The sequence below is a fragment of the Penicillium griseofulvum genome, assembly GCF_001561935.1.
Source record: "Penicillium griseofulvum strain PG3 chromosome Unknown contig_6, whole genome shotgun sequence".
Taxonomy (NCBI): domain Eukaryota; kingdom Fungi; phylum Ascomycota; class Eurotiomycetes; order Eurotiales; family Aspergillaceae; genus Penicillium; species Penicillium griseofulvum.
This window is the reverse complement of record NW_024467419.1, coordinates 980,068-995,756: the sequence shown is the minus strand read 5'-3', so window position 1 is coordinate 995,756 and position 15,689 is coordinate 980,068. Positions and strand designations below refer to the sequence as shown.

General features: G+C 48.4%; 6 protein-coding genes across 6 annotated transcripts; 2 read left to right on the top strand and 4 right to left on the bottom strand.

The window, feature by feature from the left end:
* Positions 1-1,157: 1,157 nt before the first annotated feature.
* PGRI_074880 (Cytochrome P450) lies at positions 1,158-4,615 on the bottom strand (the record flags this gene model as incomplete). Its single annotated transcript, XM_040795202.1, has 9 exons — positions 1,158-1,218; positions 1,260-1,313; positions 1,357-1,366; positions 1,946-2,066; positions 2,122-2,538; positions 2,595-2,657; positions 2,924-3,793; positions 3,848-4,459; positions 4,538-4,615. The coding sequence occupies 9 exons, from the start codon at positions 4,613-4,615 to the stop codon at positions 1,158-1,160; spliced, it is 2,286 nt and encodes a 761-aa protein (XP_040652879.1).
* Positions 4,616-5,412: 797 nt separating this feature from the next.
* PGRI_074870 (C2HC5-type zinc finger protein) lies at positions 5,413-6,894 on the bottom strand (the record flags this gene model as incomplete). Its single annotated transcript, XM_040795201.1, has 1 exon — positions 5,413-6,894. The coding sequence occupies one exon, from the start codon at positions 6,892-6,894 to the stop codon at positions 5,413-5,415; it is 1,482 nt and encodes a 493-aa protein (XP_040652878.1).
* A 1,157-nt stretch (positions 6,895-8,051) lies between these two features.
* On the bottom strand, positions 8,052-9,026 carry PGRI_074860 (SAGA complex, Sgf11 subunit; the record flags this gene model as incomplete). The annotated part of the gene is made up of 2 exons (XM_040795200.1): positions 8,052-8,894; positions 8,961-9,026. 2 exons carry the CDS (start codon positions 9,024-9,026, stop codon positions 8,052-8,054), a joined length of 909 nt encoding a protein of 302 aa, XP_040652877.1.
* Positions 9,027-9,596: 570 nt separating this feature from the next.
* On the top strand, positions 9,597-10,649 carry PGRI_074850 (GNAT family N-acetyltransferase; the record flags this gene model as incomplete). The annotated part of the gene is made up of 1 exon (XM_040795199.1): positions 9,597-10,649. The coding sequence occupies one exon, from the start codon at positions 9,597-9,599 to the stop codon at positions 10,647-10,649; it is 1,053 nt and encodes a 350-aa protein (XP_040652876.1).
* Positions 10,650-10,905: 256 nt separating this feature from the next.
* Positions 10,906-13,128, bottom strand: PGRI_074840 (putative metalloreductase transmembrane component; the record flags this gene model as incomplete). The annotated part of the gene is made up of 1 exon (XM_040795198.1): positions 10,906-13,128. The coding sequence occupies one exon, from the start codon at positions 13,126-13,128 to the stop codon at positions 10,906-10,908; it is 2,223 nt and encodes a 740-aa protein (XP_040652875.1).
* Positions 13,129-14,428: 1,300 nt separating this feature from the next.
* Positions 14,429-15,592, top strand: PGRI_074830 (3' exoribonuclease family protein; the record flags this gene model as incomplete). Its single annotated transcript, XM_040795197.1, has 1 exon — positions 14,429-15,592. One exon carries the CDS (start codon positions 14,429-14,431, stop codon positions 15,590-15,592), a length of 1,164 nt encoding a protein of 387 aa, XP_040652874.1.
* Between the last annotated feature and the right edge of the window lie 97 nt (positions 15,593-15,689).

Genomic DNA, 15,689 nt, shown 5'->3' with positions numbered 1-15,689 from the left:
TTGTTGAAAAGCTGCGTCGAACTGAGGGGGACTAGTTGCGTTAGCAATGGGCTGTTTATGGGTTGTTTTGTTCACGAGAGACACCTAATTGTGAGAGTCCTGGCTGTCAGAACTCTTCGTGTGTGTGTGTGACACGATGAGTGGTGGGCGCGTCGACGAGACAGACTCTTGGATGTTGATGATGGCATCGTCATTCATGACAGCGCGTTGAATGGACAGTTGCTCAATGAGCAGGCGAGGAGGGTGAATGTCATTATAGCTTCACAGACTCATGACCTCTCAGGATAATTCTACAGGACATCTAGGTACATAGTGAATAGGAGATGAGACGATGAACACTAAAGCTCTAGAGACTACGGGGTGTGACACGCTCATAACATTCAAAACTTCTTCTCCAAGCACTCGGTCAAGCCGGGTGAATTGATGAAAAAGTGTCGCGTCAGCCGGGGGTAGTGTAAGCCCAGCGACACTGTGGGACTGGCATGCGCAAGCACAGAGGCCAGTCCCGAGTTTCAAATATTAGAGTAATCATTGAAGTCTACTGGGGGGTAGACATGTCAGCGATTAAACTGATAAGAACAGATACTACACTTGATCTAAGCCAAGAGGCAAAGAGAAGTTGGGGAAAAAAGAAGGGAAGAAGGAATCGGGGCCATCGACTTCTTTTATAGCCCGGAGGCGGTACGGCTCGGGCCTCTCCGCCCCGCAATTACCGGGCAGTATAGCCGATAATCGCCCGCACGTGATCCCCAAAAATTACGAGTGACAGCAGAAATTTAGCATCTACCGCCTTCCTAGCTTGCTATACCGCCCGCTATCTCTAGGTTTTTATTAGTGGAAATTGCTCTGGCATAATACAAATAGCTGTACAATCACCAGCCCGTATCCTTTGTACGGCTTATACATACAAACGATACCTAATCTCGATGTATGTATTTTAGTTATAGGAAGATCACTTGCAATTAACTACCTTCCAATTTCTATACCTAAGTAATGATGCATGAACAAGATTGTATATAGTGGCTTTGTGATAATCATATGCTATCACATATATGTTTGTTTTCCATTTCTTTGTCTCTTTGTCTAACATTGGCTTCTGTTTCTTTATCGAAGAATTGCTACGAGTCCTAGTCGGGAAAGAGGTTTTTACTATATGGTTACTCACTATTGCATTGCCGGGAGATGTCACGCTTCTTGTAGTTTTTTGATTTTGTCTGTCTAGAATGAGTTAGCATCGTAATATTCTATCCTAGCCATACCGTGGGACTAGTGTAGTTTCATCATCCTTGATCTTGCGCTCCTGGCTGGAATTTCTGGAAAGCATAGCCTTAATCTAATAGTATCGGCTCAACCTACTGCCTTCCCTCTATAAATTTTAGGACTCATTTAAAAACGCGCTTTTTCGCGTTTTTCAGAGTGATATTAGGAACTAACATATAAATAAATAGAATATTACCCACTGTGCAATATAGGGCTGAGAGGAGCCCTGGTATTAAAAACGGGAAAATCTTCAAACCTTAAGAGTATGACGTGTTATTGATTCTGTACTTTGTCTGATATTCACAGTCCTACCCTTTACTCTCTATGTTTATGATCTCCCTATTTCTCTTTGGGGATGGATGCACAAACCCTATCCAGGGGCAAGTGCACGCCTCAATTACGACGTGGAATCTGATCATACTAGATTAGGTCTAAGCAATGAGTACTTCATTGGTACTGTGCTGGGATTTGAGTCCCACTGCTAGCAGTTATAATAGACACTTCCCGAGTACTCGGACATCTGTCACGCTTTATTCTATTTATTAGAGCTCTATGATATGAGTAAACCCGTTTGAGATGTTACTACACCAATTGCTTTCCAAAGATGATAATACAAACGCTCAAGTAACACAAAGAAGCAGAATGGCAGAAACCTAAACACCAGCATATAAGCTCAAATACACACCCCAGATCACTCCACATGCACTTCCAAAGACCACTCGTCGATCTACAGGAATGACTGTGTACATTAAGACCGAGACAATAGGCCGATATTTCAAACGCGCACTCATAAGAGGCCGGAAATCCTACAGAAAAGTCAGCATCTGTGTATCAACAATATTGTTCAATAGCACAACTTACCAAAACAACCAATTCCCATGACTTTTTCAGACTCTCCCCCTTCAGCAAATTGATGACAACCACAAATAGCACAAGATTGACGATTGAAGCAGCTGTTTGATCAAAGAAGAATTTCATAATAAAGCTACGCAGCCCGGATGGCTGCTTTCGCGGCGCCCATCGAACATGCTTCTCTTTCTCCTTGTGGCTAGGGAGTGAATCTTCCTGCGGAGCTCTTGAACAGAGGGACAGCCATGCACGAGGCGAGAAGATAGATTTCAGTGATCGAATACTGAACGCATTTGAGAATTCGGCACGCGTAGGAAACCCCGGGTAACGCGCTTCAAGGGCGCGTTGCCAGTAGAAATTAGGGGGGACGATTAAGATGCCATAGCCCACAAATTGGAGAAGAGCCAATGTGTTTAGAGTGAATGGGGCCTAGTATTTTGTTAACTCTGTTATATTTGGGCGTCTAGAACATAAACAGCCCTTACTTTGTTGTTTCGCTGGTCAATCAGCTGCGCGAGGACGTTCGAAATGGCATTTAAAATGGTCGCCTGCACGAACGTCACAATCAATGGCGAGGTCATGATGGAGAAGACCCTTCGATCAGATCCATGTAGGTTTGTTTCAATCCAATATCAACAAGTAAAAAGGTCAGGGATTGTTGCCAAGACGCGCAACCGTGTCCTGAGTAGTCGAGAAGTTGGGGGGCGATAAGGCTGAGAGATTAAGCGACACTTTTGATGTTTCAGCAATTCGACATGACCGCTTTTAAGAATAAATTCCCTAAAAATAAACTAAATTACTTCCGTCTAAATACAACATTCGGTCCATTCTTCGCGGAAGTGAAATGATCCGTCAGCGCCAAATGACCCCCGGCGTCTTCGCCCTCACGGTCCGCCAATGACATGTCGAAGAGGAACACGAGCCGCGCCAATGTCAGCCGCATCTCCATAAAGGCCATGCTCTTGCCAATGCATCCACGGGGCCCAATGCTAAATGGACAAAATGCGTGTCGCGCAGTCTCAATGCTCTCCTTCGTCGTTTGCCAAGACTTCCCAGAGGCCATGCAGGTGGCGTCCTCAATCCAGCGCTCTGGAATAAATGTCCCTGCTTCCCGGTAGTATCGCTCTTGACGGTGGATCGAGTATGTCGGTGTGCCGCAGTCTGTACCAGCAGGTAAGAAGACACCATCGACCACAGCACCTCCCTCCATCACTTCACGGGGAATCGCACCGGGCACGGCTGGGGCCAGACGCAACGCCTCATCGATACATGCTTTGAGATACACCAGTTCATTGAGTTCGCTACCAGTAACGATCTCTTCGACTTCATTGAAGGCACCGCGCACCTCGGCACTCAGCTTGGCCAGTGCATCTGGTCTCCGAACTAGGTAGAACAGTGTGGCTGCCAGTGTAGTCGAGGTTGTGTCGCTGCCCGCGATCATGAGAACATTTGACTCTCCCCAAAGCTCAGGTGTGCTAAGTCCATTGCCTGTCTCCGGATCCTTCGCGTTCAACAGGTAATAAAAGAAGTCCTTCTTAGCGTCGTGACCGATCTGAGTACGCTCCTTGGCGCGCTCGTTTGCTTCAACACGTGAATTCATAATGAAGTTCCATCGGTCGCGCGTCAGCTTGCGGATGAATATCTGGTCCAATCCCCATGTGTCCAGGGGCATCCAAAGTCCACACTATGGGAGAATCAGATAAAAGTGTTTCTATGATAACGAAATAGAAATGCTTACCACATAGTGCCTGTTCGCAGCACGATCCACCAATCCAACTTTATATCTCATGGAGTCAGAAATAAGCATATCAAAGCTTTTCCCGAAGCAGAGCTCGCCCATAACATCATACGAGAGATAACTAAACCAGTTACCCATGTTCTTGACATTTCCCTTCTGATCATGCGATTCGAAATCCCCATCATACCCAGCCAGCACGGCACACAGCTGACGCACATGGAGGAGCATTACATCCTCCATTCCCCTAAGAGCATTATCCGAGAAAGCCTGGCTAAGGACTCTCCTTTTGCGACCATGCATGGTTTTATCAATCGCGTTGTGCGTGTTATACACGCCCTTGATGGCGGGGAAAGCATTATAGAAATCGGCCTTCTGGAGACGCTTCCCGTGTCCGTAGATATCATGCAATCCACGGTCCGAGTTGACGGAAACAAAATTAGGCGCAACGCGCACGTGTGTCCCGTACTGACTGTGTAGCTTATGTAGCCAGAGATGGCGATCACCTTTCAGGCCATGGTAGAGCTGGACCCAGGGTGTGAGAGATGCGAGGATGGGACCGTTGATACGGCGGAGAGGGTGAAGGAAACGATTGTAGAGGGCGTAGGCGATGGTCTGAAATGAGTTAAATTAGCCTACTGTCTAAGACATTGGAAATGGGAGTGCATGGATATCGGAAAAGGATATGCGTACCGCTACTGCTAATAGCCCTACCAAGCCTCCCAGGACCCTCTGTAGAGAAAAACACTCCAGTACAGATTCAATAAGCATTTTGTGAGATCATGAAGAAACAATGGATTGGCTGTTAACTTCTTATCATACTCCAGATGGCCTTTATACTCTTTCGGCCGCCGATACCCGTCCCCAACCGCGATCAATGACGATGGACCCGTACGAATTAGGCCTCGTAGAACTGGAGCCCTAAGACATTTCTACAAAGGACCTTGTTTTAACTTTCTATTGTCGGTTATAGGCGGTTGTTTTTTTTATGATTGATAGTACAATGCAGCATCGGTTATTGGTTACGCTTAAATACCCACATATTATTGGCGTTATGGCATCCGCGGGGAAGCCCGCTTCATGTCTGGTACTTTTGTTCGAATTTTAGATTATAATGGATTTATGGACTCGAGAGAAATATTTACTTAAGACCTTGCAGTGAACGCGATTCATGGTTACTTTAATAATGTAACATAGACGGATATGTCTTTTCTATTTTTGGTAGGCTGCCGTCATCCACGAATTCGGTCATACAGTAGCACCTGGGTTTACCGACTCCACTAACTCGGGTTGTCCTGGGAAGTGTGACAATATCGCCGTTATTAGCCGATCAGTCAATGAGACATCCGAGAATTCCGCGCTTTTGGTGGAGGAATGTGCGACAGGGATACAGAGTAAGCACACTTCTATGAGGCTGTCTTGCCGCATATCGGTAGTGAAGCTGGTGATAACTTCTATAAATTACCTCCTGAGATGGTTGATTCAGGATTATGAAGATCGCCTGAAATAGTACTTTTTGAAGCGCCCACGCTTTAGAGCTTCCGCTTAAATCCATGTAAGATTATGTTTTAAGTGGTGTGCCCATGTATTCCTCCATCCAAAATCCACTGCTCGTTGTCATCGTTGTCATCTTGCACACGTCGCCAAGTCTGTTTTCGTTCAGTTGGCTCCGCTGCTTCAGTCTGCTTTATTTCTGGCGCGCGCCAAACAGGTCGCATGAGACCACCAGCTGCGAGAAGGGGGTTACGGCTGAAAGTATGTTGTCCTCGCGCGCTGTCCACATCACCTCCTTCCTCAACAGCTTCAGGCTCATTGGTCTCTGGGGTTGGTTCTGCCGGTGCGGAATGATAAACCCGGCGGACCTTACCGCCCTTGATATCAAGACTCATCACAGTCTTCTTCCTCTCCCACTCAGGACGAGCCTTCTCGTCCATCTCGCGCTGAATGCGCTGCTGCTTCTTGAGCGCAAGTGCACGTTGTGTAGGTGTCATCCACAAGGTTGAGGCAACATTTGGAGTCTCGAAATCTGCTGTTTCGTCGACAACCTTGGTCCGGCGCGCATTTTGCGCTTGGAACTGGAGCAGTTTATCCCGGTGTGCTTTCGCGGCATCCAGTTTGCTAGGAGGTTCGGACCCAGGAGTAGGCCTAGGACCCCCTTCATGATGAACACCCTCATTGTGTACGCGCATCTTCTCTTGCCCGCGCTCCGCCCGTAGTTCTCGAATCATACCTTGCACTTCTTCGGCAGACAGGAGCGGTGTGCCGCAGAATGAGCACGGCTGTAGGCCCTCGAGGGAGCAGATAATTTTCCCGCAGTTGAGGCAATTCGGTGCCGGATCAAATACCGGGTGCAGTGACCCGTAGCAGGTGCAACTGCGCCTCTGTCCTAGACTCGGATTCGTCGATACCTCCAGTGCGGCGATAGCTGCGGTTAGGTCGGAGATGTCGTTGGTTGTGAGAGCTGGGTTTCCCTTGGAAGACGACCCTGCTCCTCCACCTTGGCGTGTTGACTTGCTCACTTTTGATCGCACATTTGGTAACATGTCCGAGATCGTGGAGCCACTCGCGGATGGCGGTAATTTCGGGGCTGATGCGGGTGAGGGGGAGGGAATGCGCAAGGCTGAGGACCCATGCGGTGACGGTGCAAGAGTGGGAGCAGTTGATTTTCGAGAAGACATATAGTCTTCCTCATCTGCTTTCTTATAGCCACCTGCTATATCGCCGTAGTCATCGGGTCGACGTGGTGGGCCAGCACTGTGTAAGGGAGCCTTCTTTTTGCCCTTCTTGGCTCCGGCTCCTCCGGTTGATCTTGATGCATCCCTGCTTTGTGTGGATGGGTTCTGAGGTGGTCGCTGTGGTTCTCGGCGTGCATTAAAGGAGGAGATGAATTCTAGGGCGGCCGGGGAGTCGCCGAGGAGGTTTTTGAGGTGGTCCGCACATGCCTCCCTCGAGAGGCTGGCAGCATAGTCGATAACCTGAGAAAGAGAATCTGAATCCAGCGGGATAAGCTGGGAGAGACGAGGAGCTGCCCATGCGCTAAGATCAGCCATTTTAGAGAATATTCAGGCTTGGTTGGTGATTGACAAGGTGAAATGCCCGCGCATCCCCGCACTTATTAAGCATCGACAGTGCCCAGGTGCCCCGGGGCTAACTGGCCAACCACCTAGTTACAATATACACACATAAAGTCTCCAAATAAATCCCTGATTACCTGCATCTTAAAACAAGAATCATGCATCTACTGTCACTGGATACTATGTAGTTTTTCCTTCTAATACTCGGGTATCATCTATTACTGGTTTACTGAGCTCTGGGATCAAACTAGGAGCACCTAGGGCTCCTCACAGGAAGATCCCCTGCTAGTTGTGATTCTTTTTTTGATGAACCGTATGTTATTTGTATAGAACAGATGAGAAATTACACATGCGGCATGAATAAGATCTACATTTGGTCCAGTAATTCTTGAAGCTAAATGTGCTACGGATTATATATATGTGGAGGACAAGCCTGATACTTTATTGTTTAAGATGCCCTTCTCATGCGTCTACTCTTATTGGAGGACAAGTGACAATACAATGCAGTACCGGTTAGCTTCAGTTCCTCTTAAATTATAGAGATCTGTTTTGGACCTGAGGTGATAAACGCTTTCTATCTTCATCCGAGTGAATACTGTAGAGGATAAAGCAACTATCTGAGATAAGGGCAATAACGTGCAATGCCTCTGTTTCTTCTGCAAGATATCTAAACCTGTGTTTATTGCCGAAGATAGCCCATGGGGATATAAGTATTCTGTTGTGTACCACAAAAGGTTGATGATGCTCGGGTGGTTTCGGGGTGAGATTAGTTCAAAGTTTGCAGTGTACATACATGTTGAGATGTATAACTACCTAGTGGACTTTTTGATCATTCAATGGGTTCTCAGTAGTAAGGAACGAAGAAGATATTAATATTAGCACAAATCAGTTGCATCTTTCGTGCAATGCCCCTGTCAGTTGTATTTCATGTTATCAAATAATGTACATCCTACAAAGTCCATTCCCCTCGTCATCATTCATCTATGCAGATTTATTCGAAGGAAAGGTCAAACCATGACCAGACCGAACCAGACCCAGAGACGCCATAGGACATGCCCAGCCCATCAAAACAAAGCTCAAACGCCGCGGACACCATGATAGGAAAAAAGGGTATGGAGAAAACAAATGGAAGCTTAGTCGGCGTTCTCGCTCTTGATGTCATCGTCGTTGTCCTCAACCGTGAACGATTGCTTGAGCTTACTCGGCCCGGGCTTTGCGGAAGAGCCCTTCTTGGGTCCATTCAGCTTCTTCTTCTTAGTAGGACTGGGACTTTCTTCATCGTCATCTGCATAAGGGCGTTTGGGTGCCGATGAACTGGGACTGTTGCCGTTGCTGTCTGTGGGAGTCTTATTGCGGCTCCCATCGCGGCCCCCATCGCGGCCGCCGTTGCGGCCACCGCAAACGCAGCGTTCAAGGTGTTGGGCGAGACGAGTCATGACAAAGTAGCGTGGACAGATAGGGCACTTGGTAGTTGGAATTTCGGGAATGGTGCTGTCTCGGTCACCCTTCTTTTTCTTGGGGTTCGGCATGACTGCAAAGAGCTTGCCGTGGACGTCATGGCCAGGGAGGTCGATCATGGGTACGTTTGTACAATATTCAACATCGGGATCGGGAGGGGGACGAGAACGAGCCCCGGTGGTCGGGTACATGAGTCGTGGGAGGCGGCAATCGGGGCACACATGCTCTCTCACGGTTTTCATCGGATTTCCTTTAAGGAAGACCTTTCCGCGGTTGAAAACGGCTGCATCCGTCTCCACGCGCATACCCGCGAGTTTCTTGGTATCGAGAACAATTTCTCTCTTTGTATCCGTTGAGGTCTTGCTGGGCGCCTCCTCTGGCATGATTGCGTCTTCTTCCGCCTTCTGTCGGGCGAGAACCACCGCAGTCCGCATGCGCGCCACCTTCTCTTCACGGTGCACTTTGGCGACAAGGTCATGGATGATGTTCTGGAATGTTTCGTTCAGGATGTCCGTAGCCTAAACAAAAAGTTATTAGAACCTATATTTAACACAACCTATGAAGTTTGTTCAGGGTCACCATACCACTTTAGCGATCGTTCCGGCAGAGTATGTCGGCCTGCGACCACCACTGCTGTTGGAGTCGGCCATTCTCGGATTGCGGCCGGAAATGGATGCGCCGAATATTTCTCGTCCGGTCCTGATTGACCGACGGCTGTGTCTGCCCGCGACACAGGTAGTGAGTGCTCCGAACCGCTAGGTCCGAGGTTTAGTTCTCCATGTACTGGAAATCTATGCAGGGTTGACGCAATGGGTGCACGGGTGTAGAAGAGAAGAAAAGAGAAGCAGGCCAAAACATAGAAGCCAAATAAAAGGATGAAAGAAGACAATAGGGAGGGGCTGAATTGTATAGCCTAGTGTAAGGCCTATTGTCAGTGAGCTTCAATAATGGGGGGCGAGGTAGGACTAATAGCGAGCAACAATAGGGGAAGACAATGTGGTCAATGAAGATATTCTATTGACGCATAAAATAGAAATTAGGCAACGACAGCAAATATGGCACTGACCTATTGAGGTGTCTATTTGCATGCGAATGAAATATCACTCTGGGAGATGAAGAGACGGATGAGGCTGGAGCAAGTTGTTCACTGGGCTTATCTCTTATCGTACCTCCGCATTCGCTCTCTGTTTGTTCTTTCACAACTATTAAATTACTCCAAGATGGCCTACCAGTTCTTCTCAAAGAATCAGACGAAGCCAGCAATTTCTTCGTCTTCACTGTCTCCTCCCCCGACCAACCGCCAACCTGCGCGGCCTCCTATCCACCCCCCTCCAGTTCAACCGCCTCAATCAGCTGTCGCAAACACGCCAGGCCCGAAACACTCGAAAGAAGAGATATTTGACCCATATGCACATGATATTCCAACTGGTGTGGCTACTCCACACCCCCATATCACAGTCGAGAAAGTCAATACAGCGCATATCCCTTCCTTGACGCGAATCACGGGCTTACTCCTTCCCATCCGCTATCCAAGCTCGTTCTACACAGCTATCATAACCGATCCTGTGACCGCTTCTCTTTCGAGGGTTGCTATTTACCATGACCACCCTGTTGGTGCAGCCCCGGGTTCTGTCGCATCTGTTGGGACGGACAAAGTGATCGGGGGAATTCGGTGTCGGCTAGAGAGAATCCGACAGTCAGAGGACTCGAGCAAAGAGAACCAAATCCAAGGGAACGGAAGTCCTACGAATCTCTACATTCAGACTCTACATCTTCTCTTCCCATACCGGGGCTGTGGTGTGGCCGCATCACTGTTGAATTCGCTTCTCTTTGTGTCTCCACCGGACCGCAAGGAGAAGGACTCATACCAGGTTTCCGAGCTTGTCAGGCACTATAACATCCGCTCCGTGACAGCGCATGTCCATGAGGCAAACGAAGAGGGGCTGGAATGGTATATTGCGCGTGGATTCAGGGTTGATCGCGATGTAGCCGAATACTATCGGCGACTGAAGCCGTCGGGCGCGAAGATCGTACGGTTAGATTTGAACTGGAATGAAGATGAAGCACATCCACCGAAAGAAGAAAATGCCCAGACTACAACTTCTCCCGGTGAAATGGAAGACGAGGACTGGGAGAAGGTGGAAGCGGAGGATGGCGAAGAAGGTGACCATGGGATACAGCAGTTGAATGAGTCGCAATTCCTTGAAAATCAGGATGTGCCTTCGCGCAAGCGCAAGGCGGAAGACGACAACCATAAGCCGGAGATCCAGTGAAATTGCTTTGCGTATGTGGCTTTCTGATGTACCTTGGATACCCTTTTTATTTGTTTATGCATTTGATTTACAATAGTGTCTGTGCTAGACTTCCGCTTCCTGTATGATGATACCTCTTACAGTTGAATATGAGAAATTATCTCTCGCAATATACACTCCTACGTGCGGAAATTGAGCGTTAGAAGAACCGGTTTGATATTCATATAGTAACTGCAACGCCATGGGTATAAAATCAACAAAAGACAGCAACGCTACATTACACGTTATAGTTCTCGGCATGCAAAAAAATCTCATCTCTTGACGAGTCCATAATCACCTGTAGCTGCAGCTTCGCTACAGCGTTGGCGACCTCAACTCGCATACTCGGTGGACCGCAGACGAAAACACAGGCACGGCGGCCGAATTTTTGTGAAAACTCATTGACCATTTGAGTGAGGTCCGGGCGGAGGTAATCAGTCCGCCAGTGGTCCCGTGCACGAGGCTGATAATAAGCAAACCGTGGTGCAGGTGCTGGAGGCGGCCTTTGTGGTACATGTTGAGGTGTGTCGAATCCGAAATCGAAGTTCGGGTTACCATAACCGCTTTGTGCAGCGGGGGCATGAGGGTTCAAGGTAGGTTGGTAGTATTGACGGGTATTGGACGCATGGGTGGCTGTGTATGCATTGGGAAGAGCAGCGACACCATCTTCATTCTCACGGCGCAATTCCTTTTCTATATCAGGGTTGCCGGCGGCTTCATCGCGGATGTAAGCGGAGTTCCGCTTGTCAATGCCCTGGAGCATGCTGTAGATCTTCTCTTGGACTATATCCCGTGCAACTTGGTTGTTTTGGTTCACTCCGGTGAGGAAGAAATGACAGCTGACGATGTTCGAAGGTGCATATTCACGGCAGATTCGTAGTTCTTCTTGAAACCATTCCATTGTCTCGGGGCTTCTGAGCGCCCAAATGACTTTGACCGACTTGGTGATGGCTTTGCCATCTCGAATCTTCTTGATGAGGTCCAGCAATTGGCTTGCAATGGCGGTAATACCGCTTCCTCCGGCAAAGAAAACCACGTCGTCGAAGGCAGCAATCTCACGTTGCATACCACCGTAAGGCCCTTCTACAAATGCGCTGTATGTTTTGTAGGGGCCATGTTCTAACGTTTTTTTAAACACCTCGCGTGTGAAGCCTTGGAATGGTTGGAAAACCAGTGTCATATCACGATACTTTTCACCATACGCGGATGGGAAGTCATCGCTGCAAAGAGAGGCAATCGTGAAAGGGTGGCTCTGGATCATAGAGATTCTTGGCAGTCGCAGGTAGACATACTGACCGGGCCTCCAACGCATCTTTGTAGGGATGGTGACCTTAATAGCACTTTGCGGAAGAATGGTTATGGCCGACTCTTCTCCGATTAAAAACGATGAACGGAAAGGGTGTGTCCAGTTCAAGTAGAACAACCGGATGGTATATGAGATGACCCAAATAGCAATGGTTGTGAAAAGGTAGGCCCATGATGACAGGTAGTTTCTCGTGTGCCAGAAAAGCATCGCCACAAAGACGTACGAGACTGGGATATGGACAAAGACAAAGAGCTCATACATCCAATTGCGAAAGATTGGAAGAGAATGGATACACAAGACAAGCAGAGGAACTAGCGCTGCAATTCCAGTCCCATACACATAGGCGTGTGGTGGGATGCCTGCGCTGTAGTTGACCAAAGCGCCATCTTCCCAAATCGGAGTGATGTAAAACGGGATCATGTGAACCAAACTGAGGAATAGGCAGATATAGGCTGACCAGCGGTGCAACCCATTTAGCCGCTCAGGACCAAGGCCAGTCATCATAGTGATAAAGTTAGCCTTGGTGCTGAGTGCAACAATCCAGGGGATCATAGCTACTGCCAGCATACCTGCCCGAACAGCCAGCGGCGGCGACCCCAGCGCAATTGACCAGTAGTACAAGGGCTGTGGCACGAAGCAGTATAATGTGACGAAGATAAATGCAACCAGGACAATTGCCGTGATTGCCAAAGACGGGAAAACGAGCTCTATCTTCCAAACCTTCACGGTGGGAATTGGTCGGTAGAAGATCCATCGCGAAAAGGCAATTGCCTTGTTCAAGGGGACTATGCTAGCAAGGATTGATTCACGCCTCTTGGGTTGAGAGGTTGCCGTCGGCGATGGAAAGAACTGGGCATTGGAAGCATCAGTGCCTGCGCTTGGAAGCTCATACTCGTCCGGTACTGAGTCGTCGCGAAATATCTCTGGTCGGTTTTCTTTATAGAGGGCAATCCGCATCTTGTCGCCCCATTTATGCCAGCATCGGACAAAGGTCGTGATTATCAGTAGTACGACGGCGAAATAGACAAATCCTACCCCATATTTTGCCGACTTCGACCATGGATCTCGCTGCATCTCAGCCGCCTCGGCTGCAGTCGTCGATGCTGTGATCGCGACATTGATGCGCTTGGCAAGGGAAAAAACGCTGCTCAGCATTTTGCAGTGCGTTGGTCGGCAACACTAGTGTTCTTTTCTGTAATTACTTGAGTTAGATCAATTTCAATATACAGTCTTGCACAGAGTAACCTACCTTCCGTGCCACGCACAAGAGTCTTCCCTCTTGTACTATAGTCGAACGCTCATATCTTTATTGGAGCTATCAATATTGATGCCATTAAAGTCAAGAAGTGAAAAGCAATTTTCGAGGGAAATTCAGTCTAAATGTATGTGAAAATGGAAGCGGGGAGCCACACAACCTTGCAGTCTCGGCCTTGTGATAGAATAAGCCCAACAGAATATTGTGGCTGGTTAGAAACTGGGCCAATGAAAAACAACGATTGCAGACCGATTTATGAAAGTACAGGCGTTTCGCTGTTGTGATAGGGATATTCCAGTGATATGTGACGGTTTAGCGCTATGCAGCCCAATCACAGCCGGCGATATTAGCAGCAGAGTGACTGGGGGTGATCGAGTCGCATTAGCGTGGGCGGGGAATATGCAGAACACTTAGGGTATCATTCTCTCATTCATATTCATGTCGTAAGTACTCATCCAATTATAATCAGACTATCAGGAAGTTCATAATCTCCGGTGCTGGTTATTGGCCGAATTACGGGAGTGCTCGCGCAGGAACTATGTATGTATCACTAATTTGTAGGCCTGAGTATCTCAATTTCTGTCTCGGCGACTTTTGTTAGTGTATGTGACCTCATGAAAAAGCTATAGAAAAGACCAGGGAAGCTGTCTATGCACACTATATGTTTGGGCCTTATTAGCCGAAGTGAATAGCAACCAGTAGGAAACTATATCCCTCGGACGACCTCCATAGTGAGATATGTATCGACCACATTTACCGATGCAAGCAAAGGAATCAAGGAATCAAGGGAAGCAAAGGATCAAGCAAAGGATCCAAGATCTCAGCATGTCGAAGAAAACCATTCGACGTAAGAGCAGCTTTCCGGTTCCTGCATAACGGCAAGGATTTCATCCTGTGATGTATAGCACACAGCTGCTGTGTCATATCCAACTTTGGAATATTAGACATCGCGTTATACAGGAATTCGTTTTTGTTTGCTACCAAAGTACTCCGTACTTAGGAGGGTGATACTCGTGGGACGATGTTGTTTAGCCCCGCGAAAGTCTTGGCATATTAGCACTTGGTGCCTGAGGCATAAATAACAGCTTCGACCGCCTTCGATAGGAAATTATTCTGCCATATCATGCTCATCGGCTTTTTCTGCGTCTCCAATTATTTCTACATCACTCTTGGGGAAAAGTAGAGCCATTCTCGTTAGTCATGGCGTCCATCACTACTCCCAGTAACCCGACACCTCCATCATTATCCCTTCCACCATCTCAATTCGCCCGCCTCCAACCTCACGCCTACCTTCTTGCCCACCTCTCTCCTCCACCAGCGAGCAACCAGCCCTCGATCCGCGCGAACGGCCGTGCCACTTCACAATTCCGTGTCACATCCGCCAATGCTGGCTCTTTAACTCACACAAACGGCAGCGCCGTCGTACGAATCGGCGACACAGCCGCTGTCTGCGGCGTTCGCGCAGAGGTCCTACACACCAAAGATATCGCTTCCTGGAGCGTGTTGCAGGCGTCATCAGAGCAAAATTTCGACAAGTCAAATGAGGCAGGAGACTCTGAATCCCATGTTGAGGAAGACAAAGGCCACATCCAAGATCTGAACCTACTTGTTCCCAACCTTTCCCTCAGCACTGGCTGCGCGCCAGGCTTTACACCCGGTGCACCACCTTCTGCGCTGGCTCAGTCACTTTCCCACCAAATTCTTTCCCTCCTGCACACTACCCGTCTTGTTCAAGCAGACGACTTGCGCATCTGGTATCAGCCGCCGAATCTGGACTCGGAAGAATTCCACAATGCGGGCGAGGGAATGGACGTGGACACAGAACAGAGCGGAGGCCCTGAGCGGGAAGTCAAGGCATTCTGGGTGCTCTACATTGATGTTATGATCATTTCCCTGGCTGGAAACCCATTCGACGCCGCCTGGGCCTCTGTCCTGGCCGCGCTTCGGGACACGAAGCTTCCCAAGGCCTGGTGGGATGCTGATAACGAGACGATCCTTTGCTCGGACGATGTGTCCGATGCGCGAAAGTTGTCACTGCGCGGGTTACCTGTTTCTAGCTCGTTCTGCTCTTTCGAGGGTGATGTTGCTGCTGGTTGGAGGGCGGTTGTCATTCCCGATGCTGAGGAGCAGAAGCAGAAGAAGGGTGCACAGCAAAGGTGGATCCTCGCCGATCCGGATGGATATGAGGAGGGATTGAGCCAAGAACGGGTTTCTGTTGTCGTTGATAAAGAGAACGGCAAGACGGTTATTGTGAAGATGGAGAAGCATGGTGGTTGGACCGTGGACAGTGATGATCTGCGCCACCTCGTGGATGTTTCTGCTCAGAGATGGGAAGAAATGAAGCGGATATTGGATCAATGCTAATGGAACTGATATGCAATACAAATGAATGATACCACTGCTAGTGTTCTTGCCATTTCGGCTTTTTAAATGTAGAGCTATGTATCTGAGTAGATTGAAA